Source organism: Theobroma cacao, chromosome 10 (assembly GCF_053813885.1).
Source record: "Theobroma cacao isolate CCN51 chromosome 10, ASM5381388v1, whole genome shotgun sequence".
NCBI lineage: Eukaryota > Viridiplantae > Streptophyta > Magnoliopsida > Malvales > Malvaceae > Theobroma > Theobroma cacao.
The window spans coordinates 7,747,622-7,756,489 of record NC_142648.1 but is presented as its reverse complement, the minus strand read 5'-3'; the positions used below and the strand labels follow the sequence as shown (position 1 = coordinate 7,756,489).

Here is an 8,868-nt window from a genome sequence, read left to right as displayed (position 1 = left end):
TGAATATAAATTTATTATATTTATCTACTCAAAATATCTTTAATTTAACAGATATGAGATTTTTTTTATAATCACTCTTAAAATAATAAACAATCATAAAATTGATGCAAGACTATTGCGAGTGAACGTAGACCATCGCTTAATTGTACCAAAATACAAGGGATAGCAACTCATCAAATTTTTCATGTAAATTATAAATTCTAGAGATACCAAAATGAGATTGTCCCTTTTCTCTTTAGGGGAAAAGACCATCCCAACTTCGCCCCTAAAGCTAGGTATAAAATTTTGCTATAAGGATTTTACTTAGTCCATCACACATATAATGTTTTGGTTTGACCTTTTTTTATATCAAATTTTTTCAATTTTAACTGAAATTATTTTAAATACCTTATCGAATTAAATATTAATAAGTACACAATTGAAGACTAATTTATTCAAAATTTTTAACGAATATAAATTTTAATCAACAATCATAGAAAATAAAAAGCAATCTTAGTTTGAAAAATTTGATCAGCAAGAATCAAATTAGCACATGACTTATAAACATATATGGCTAATCGATTAAGAAGAATTCGGTTGGGCAAATGTAATTATATATATGGAAATATAGAAATTAATGTATTATCCTTTTGATCTTGTATCAGCTAGAGCTTCTTGTGCATTTCCTTCCTATCTCTGTTATCTTCTTTTATTCATCTAAACTTTGTTAGAGTCAAAGATATTAATAATTTTTTTGGGAGAAGAAATTTTTATATTATAATCATACATGGGAAACAAACTCTTAATACATCTGCTAATAATATATTATTAGACCCCAAAAGTGAATTGTGAGAAAATAAATCTGAATCATCTTGAGAGAAGCCAAGATTAGCCATATAGAAATTAATGTATTTCTCTTTAGATCTTGTGATTTCTAAGCTAGAGCTTGTCGTGCATTTCCTTCTTACCTCCCCTATCTTCTTCTATTGATCTAAACTTTGCCGGAGTCAAAGATATTAATAATTTTTTTTGGGAGAAGAAATTTTTATATTTTAATGCATCCGCTAATAACAGATCATTAGATCCCAAAGGTGGGTTGTGATAAAATAAATATAAATAAAAGCAAAATGCAAACAACAAATTAAAATAGCAAAACATCAATCCAACGAAACTCACGAAATTAAATTTTTTAAAGTTTATCTTTTATTATTTCTATGTTACTTAATAATCATGTGTATTTTTTGTTTATTTTCTTAGTTGCTTTTAAACTTAATATTAATTTTTTGTGAGTTCATGTTAGCGTTTTGCATACATCTATAATTCTTTTCTATTTGTATATATTGAAAATATAATAGGGTTTATATTATGAAAAAGAAAAAGAAAATAGAGTATAAATTTAGATTGTCTCCAAGACTCGATGTTTGGATCCTTCCAATATCCTACTCATCATATATTTCTTGATACCTACTCATCATGCAATACATTCTTCATTGTGAAATATACATATATAGCCTTGGCCAACAAATCAAGCCAGAAGCCACATGAAAAAGGTTGACCAAAGTGTGAGGGTGACTGCGGCTGTAACATAAGCCCATAGCATAATCATAGAAGTTTCACCTTGACCAAGCTGAAAAAATTGTGTCATTGTACCTGCCAAAAGTTGGATTAGATCAGTGGAAATTAATTTGTTCAAAAGTGAAACCAGGATCCTAGTCAGGAATGCTGATTGGCACAAGCTTGTCATACCTATAGACATTGCAGGCGGAACGGCATATTGAAGCATAAGAACGAACTGATACAAGGAATCTGAGCCAACCAAGCCAAAATGGTGAGCAGCTTTAACAACACCGATCCCCGAGAGGGGCAAGAAGATGTTCCTCACTGCTATAATCCCTATAATCACATTCCGGCTTACATCTGATCCTTTTAAACCTGCATGGAATTGCAATGTTGCTTTTGACAAAATTCAAGGGCAATTACTAAAGACTTCAAAGTAGAAACAGGGAATTTGACCTGTCAGAAGGTTTGCCCCCATTATCAAGGTCATACATGGAATTGATGCCTCCCTGGATATCATCATATTTATAATTTTTCTTAATAATAAAAAAGATGCATATATACACATTATGAGAAGCTCAACAGGATGTCGAACAAAGCATACCCCAGTATGTATGCAGAACTATCAATTACACGAAGAGGTGCGCTACTACCAATCATTAGTTTTCGGATTGGAGAGACTGCCCCGATTATAAACCCAACAATCTGAAGAGCAAAGGGATGTTAACAATAGATTAAGGCCGTAACAATAGCAAAGGGTACATGTTTTCTGCTAGGAACCGAGCAGACGTAAGCATTTTGGCATTACCGCTGCAACTGCTGTTGGTGCAAACACCTTCTTTAGGTCAATCTTTCTCGAAATCATCTTGATACACGGTATTATCTTCTTCAAACCTGACGTCTATCCAGAAATCTTAATAAGATTATAAGCCAAAGCAATTGCTTCAATTTAATATTGAAATTAAATTGAATGTTTAGAATTAAAATCCCAAAGATGATATCGAAATTATAATCCCAAGTAAAGATTAGAATTTTAGATGAAAATGGCGTCGACACAAACCTTTGTACTTCTTTCGCCGGAAATGGTGCGAGGCAGGTCAGAATTGTTGCAATCACTTGAAGGTAGGGCAGCTTGTGTGCGACTCCCTGAAACTGTTTCAGAGGTGTCTCTGGGAGAATTGATTCCGGTGGTGGAGCTTTCAATGCTTTTATTTGCATACATGCGCATGATACCATACACATATGACCACATAAAAATGGCTCCAATCTGTAGTCAAAGCACAGTCTTTATATATAAACTGAAACTAATCTACATACATTTAGTTTCCTTTTCTTTTGACAAAATTAGATGGTATTAATATATAAAAAATTAGAATCATATATAAAATCATACCGATAAAGATAGAGAAGCATATGGCTTAGCATTTGTAGAGCAAACAGATTGATCTCCGAATGGATTACTTGGCTCCTCACAGACAGCCGGAACCATAATGAGAGGCAGGTTTGCCAAATTTCCTACGCAAGTTTCCCCAACAACCCAAGCAATTGTTGGAAATTTACATTGTTTTTATTATTGATAATGGGTTAAAACTAAAGGAAAATTTTAGAATAGGGTAATTGGGAATGTACCTGCAGAACAGCAACCAATGACAATGCCCTGAAGGTGTTTAGGAGTTCTAGTGAATTTTATGAGAAGCCAAGCTAGTGCTGAACCCAAAACGAATGTTATCAAGATATTCACCGGCATGAACCACCTAGAAAAAGCAACAAGCAACAAAAGTGAACCAACCCCATAAATATTTATCAATCGATGCAGAGACGAGAAAGCAGAAGAAATTAAAACAAGTTCAGGGATGGAATGAAACTAACAAGGTTGTGAAACTTTTGAAAGTCATTGTTTCAGCTAAGCTGCTGGCCGCAAGTGCAGGACTGAACACATAGAATACAATCTATACACCAGAAAAAACCAAAAAACAAATACAATATATCTTAACTTATGTAATTCAGTGCTTTGTATCCAGTAAAAAGGGGAGGAGGAATGCATTTATACATGTATATATTTACTTTGTTCAAATGGTGTTTTGCCTCTGGTCCCAGGAGCTTCACGCGATCCAAAGCAAGCAACAAGCCAATAGCAGTGATCAATATTATTTTTAGAACTGGCATTACTGCCACAATGAAAAGATTCAGAAACCCCATTTGCAAAAACGTTTCCCTGAAAGTGGAGAAGCAATTATGTTCTCAATTCTTTAGCAGCAAAACATATATATATATATATATATAATAAACACTAAATTGAAACATACAATTATTGGAACTTTTGCAAATGGTTAAGTAAATGGAGTTCAGACGTGGAGCTCTTCTATGTGATTGAGTGAAGTTAAAACTGAACATTGAAAACTGGACAGAAGTGTTATTTATAAGTTAGGTGAGTTATTTATAAGTTAGGTGAACTTCCAAAAATGGAGTACTAAATGCATTATGTAAAAAACTTAAATTTTTTTACCCTATATATATATGTAGATATATGGATCTTATTAAAAAACTAATTGGGAAAATTATATTTGATCAAATAAACATATATTTCCAAATATGATAATTAGTATTGCCTTCATGAGATAATAGACAAAATTAATCAAACTAATAATTTAAAAAGATAAGGAATAGAAGTTACACAACTCTCAAAAAATTATAACATGAGTGAGCTTCAAAAATAAATGCTAGGAAATAAAGAAAAATTATATGTACAATTAATTTTGTGTGCATAATATATATAAAATTTGATTATTCTTTGTAGTTATCAATAAAGAACGAAATTTTTTGACATAGTATTGTGTCAAAATGGTTTAATAGGAAAAAAATCTATAATTTAAGTAACTAAAAGGGTTTAGCGTAATATCAAATTAAGAATATGAATCTAAAAACTACAAGTGCGTAGGGTCTGGTTGTTTAATCTTAAGGTGTCAACGGGTAGGGTGCTCGCTAATTTTGAGATACCCGAACCCTAACTCTATAAGAAATAAAGTATCCAAACCTTATTAACTACCCAAATATTTTTGAAAATTACTTCTCTAACCCTAACCTTAACTCTAATACATCCCCACCATCCTATAATTATCTTAACCCGTTAAAAAATTTGATTATGTAAAAAAATTATTAAAATGCTATTCATGGGTACTCAATTACCCGAACTCGAATCTGTACCCGTATCTGTATACAATAATATTTATCCTACATATTCCATATAATTTACTAATAATTAAGTTAATAAAAACACACAAATAATAAAATTTAAATTTAAATAATCAAAAACAAAATATCTCAAACATAATTAATAATTTTATAAGTTATAATTTTTGCAATGTTAACACAAAATAGAAAGTAACTATGTTTATATTTAAAGTGTATATATACTAAAATATTTTTAGTGTATATATAAATATATAATAGTAGTTATATTTCTTAAAAATGAACCCAATGTATATAAAGTATATATATATATATATTAAATGACATTACAAGTCAATTAATATTAATAATTTCATTAATTAATTTAATTAACTATATGAGTTTGTCCTTAACTACATGAAATTAAAAAAACAAAGCTAGGTTTCAAAACAATTCTAATCTTACAACTTCCTTTAAGATATATATATATATATATTATAAGTTTATATAAATAAAGGTATATATATTGTAATTAATAATTTTATAAGTTATAACTTTTGTAATGTTAACACAAAATAGAAAGTAAATATATTTATATTTAAAGTACATACATACATACATATACATATATATATATATATATATATATATATATATATATATACTGGCACTCGAGTATTTGGCTCATTAGTTAGTGCATGATCTCTTGCCTAAAGAAAAAAGTTTGAATTCCCTTTCTCCTAATTACAAAATATATATAAATATATATATATCTATTCTAAAAGTCTTTTAATATATATAATAGTAATTATATTCCTTATAAATGAACCTAATTTATATAAAGTATATATATATATATTAAAAGACATTATAAGGTAATTAATAATTATAGTTTCATGAATTAATTTAATTAACTATATGAGTTTGTCCTTAATTACATGAAATTAAAAAAAAAAATAGATTTCAGAACTACTATAATCTCTCAACTTCTCTTTAGGTTTATATATTATAAGTTTATATAAACAAAGGTATATGTATTATAATTAATAATTTTATAAGTTATAATTTTTGTAATGTTAACACAAACTAAAAAGTAAATATGTTTATATTTAAAGTATATATATGCTAAAAATATTTTAGAATATATATAATAGTAATTATATTTCTTATAAATTAACACAATATATAAATAATATATATTAAAGACATTATAAATTAATTAATAATCATAGTTTCATGAATTAATTTATTTAATTATATGAATTTGTCCTTAATTTTATGAAATTAAAAAAAATAATCAGGTTCCAAAACTATTCTAATATCGAAAGCTCTCTTTAAGTATTTATATTATAATTTTATATAAACAATAATATATATTATAATTAATAATTTTATAAATTATAATTTTTATATTGTTAACACAAAATAGAAAGTAAATATATTTATATTAAAAGTATATATATAATAATAATTATATTGCTTTATAATATGATATGATATTCATATTATTTAAACATAATTAATAATTTAATAATTTTTTAATTTAAATATATTAATGTCATCACATTAATAATTAGAGTAACCATACTTTTCATATATTTGTTAGTTTTTGACAAAAAGAATTGCTTGTAAAGTTGGTAAAATTTGTATATTTTTAATTTAGTTATTGAAATAATAATAAAATATTTATAAATAATAATCGAGTTTAGGTAGCGGGTACACAAGGGGTGGTACCCAAACCTGATACGGGGTAGTGAAATCACTACCCAAACCCATCGTAAACCCAATTATAGGGTACCGTACCATATATAACCAAGTTGGGTTTCCACAAGTATCTTGTAATAGGATACCCATTGCCATCCCTAAGTCAATCTTGTAGTCGAGACCATAGACCATTTATGTAGAACTGATCTTAAAAGTTTCCGATTGTAGATTGGTCCATGCCTCATAAGATGGTCTTAAAAAAAAAAATAATAATTACTAAATTCGGATTGTACATTAAATTTTATAATTTATTTAAAAATAATAATAATATTGAATAATATCTCTTAATTATAAATTATAATAAAACAATAGACTAAATTCATGAATATTACAAAAAAGTTTATACATCCACATTATAATTCACATTAGAATTCATTTATTATTAGAGTTATTACTTTTAAAATCTAAACATTTTGTTTAGCATCATTGTGAGCGAAGCTAGACCATTGTGAACTAAAAATAAAAGGGATAGCAACTCATCAAAGTTATCATGTGTAAATTATAAATTCTAGGTTAGGCCAAAATAAGATTGTCCCTTATCTCTTTAGGGGAAAAGACCACCCCTGGCTTCGCCCCTAAAGCTAGGTACAAACTTTGGCTATTAAAGATTTTACTTCCTCCATCACATGTTTAATATATATATATATATATTATCATATATCTTTATAAAAACTTTACAACCATTTGTAGATTTGAAACATTAACATTTACATTTGTGTTTATAGAAAAAAAGAGTAGATAGTAAATTAAAATCCCAAATTAATAGACTAATAAATTTGAATCTGATGATACATATTTGATGCTTTTTCAGTCCAAATTCGATTTGGCCCAAAGAGGCCAGATTAGCTTCTAGAAGGTCAGACCTGCGTTGAATGGCGACAAATCCTGCCTCATTGGGCTTCTTTGATGCCAGATCACACCTCCATAACCTTTTGTTTTTTTTTAAAAAAATTAAAATACTATTTGGTAGTGAAATCACACCAAAAATCTGCACAAAAATTTTATAAAATAAAAAATTGAATAGATAATGCATTAATGGTTAAATTTATTATTTTTTAATACATAAGGTTCGTAGAGGAGAAATAGGGATTTGAACTCTAAACCTGGATGATCTTTAGGAGAGCAATAATATCATAGATCTCACATTAGTAAGAGTTTGGGTAGATCTTGGATATATAAATATAGACCTTTTACCACCTATCAAATATGTCTTTTGGATTGAAAATGTGCATATGTGACAAGTGATTTTAGAGCAGATCTGGATCTTCACTGATATGGGACTCCCATGAGATATAAGGGTTGCGGTAGACTTGAATTAGTGTAAAAGTCCTCCTCCACAAGTAAAGAGTCAGTGCAACGATGGCGTTGTATAATAGGGTGGGATACAATGTTACAAATCCTACATCAGTAAGAGATGAGGTGGGTCTTGAGTATATAAATATGAGCTTTCCACCACTTATGAGATATGTCTTTTGGGTTGTAAACATGAGCTCGTGACAATAATCACTAGGTCCAACTTGTTGAAATAGAAATTGAACTTTGAAATAGCAAATAGTTGATGATATATAACGTCTTATTATATTTTGATTTTAATATATTTAATTTTGATCTCCACTATTTACTATTATTATTTATTTAAACTTAACTTTTTTTTATAGAAATTAGAGTAAGCATGTCCTTCTGAAATTACACCATTAATTCTAGCCAAAGTTTGATTAATTTTCTATTAACCTTAAACCCTAAAAAAATTATATAAAAAATTAGATTACTCATTAAATTCCATTAATGGAGACTGAGAAGTTTAAAGCGTAATTAAATATATGTATAGAAATTTACTGATTAGAGTGGGGCAACTCAGATCGGCAGCTCATCAATTGAGTTGCCTAATTGACTGCGACATGACTATATTATTTTTTTGTTATTACTAAATTAGTAAGGAGGAAACTCTTAAAATCTAAGATTTCTAGTTCAAGTCTTGCTTGGTCCAACGTCTTTATGTAGCTTTGGTCAGTATTATACTAATTTGGTTAGTTTGGTTTTATTTGATGGTTTATTTTATTAATTTGTTATAAGAGATGTAATATTCAATTGTAATTATAATTTTTATTTATACATATAATTTTACTAAAAAGATTCAAAATATAGCATGAGCCTAATGTGAATAGAATTTAAATGTACTAATTAATTGAACATTGGACAAAGTTAGGTAAACGTACAACAGGCCAACCTTTTTTTTTCTTTTGATATTAAAAGAGGAGTAAGTAAACGAAACTCCTTAAAGCACTATAGAAAAAAGGAAAGATCATAAGAAGCCCAACAAAAGAAAAACCAAAACATCATATGAGCAAGACATGGCAAACAAATAGAAACAACACAAGTCAAAACCCAACAAAGGGAAAA

General features: G+C 28.1%; 1 protein-coding gene across 1 annotated transcript; it reads right to left on the bottom strand.

Moving 5' to 3' along the window:
- Positions 1-1,399: 1,399 nt before the first annotated feature.
- Positions 1,400-3,916, bottom strand: LOC18586620 (protein PIN-LIKES 3-like). Its single transcript, XM_018128704.2, has 11 exons — positions 3,843-3,916; positions 3,601-3,751; positions 3,406-3,485; positions 3,166-3,290; positions 2,930-3,051; positions 2,597-2,803; positions 2,345-2,437; positions 2,141-2,241; positions 1,993-2,045; positions 1,726-1,911; positions 1,400-1,629 (listed from the first exon to the last, which is right to left on the bottom strand). Exons 2-11 carry the CDS (start codon positions 3,733-3,735, stop codon positions 1,505-1,507), a joined length of 1,227 nt encoding a protein of 408 aa, XP_017984193.2. The 5' UTR covers positions 3,736-3,751; positions 3,843-3,916; the 3' UTR covers positions 1,400-1,504.
- Between the last annotated feature and the right edge of the window lie 4,952 nt (positions 3,917-8,868).

Excerpts from the sequence above, each read along its gene's own strand:
- LOC18586620 (XM_018128704.2), bottom strand. The coding sequence starts at position 3,735 with ATGGGGTTTCTGAATCTTTTCATTGTGGCAGTAATGCCAGTTCTAAAA. Across the intron at positions 3,291-3,405 it reads TTCAAAAGTTTCACAACCTT|GTGGTTCATGCCGGTGAATA; the intron begins GTTAGTTTCATT and ends TGCTTTTTCTAG. Across the intron at positions 2,438-2,596 it reads CCGGCGAAAGAAGTACAAAG|ACGTCAGGTTTGAAGAAGAT; the intron begins GTTTGTGTCGAC and ends ATTTCTGGATAG.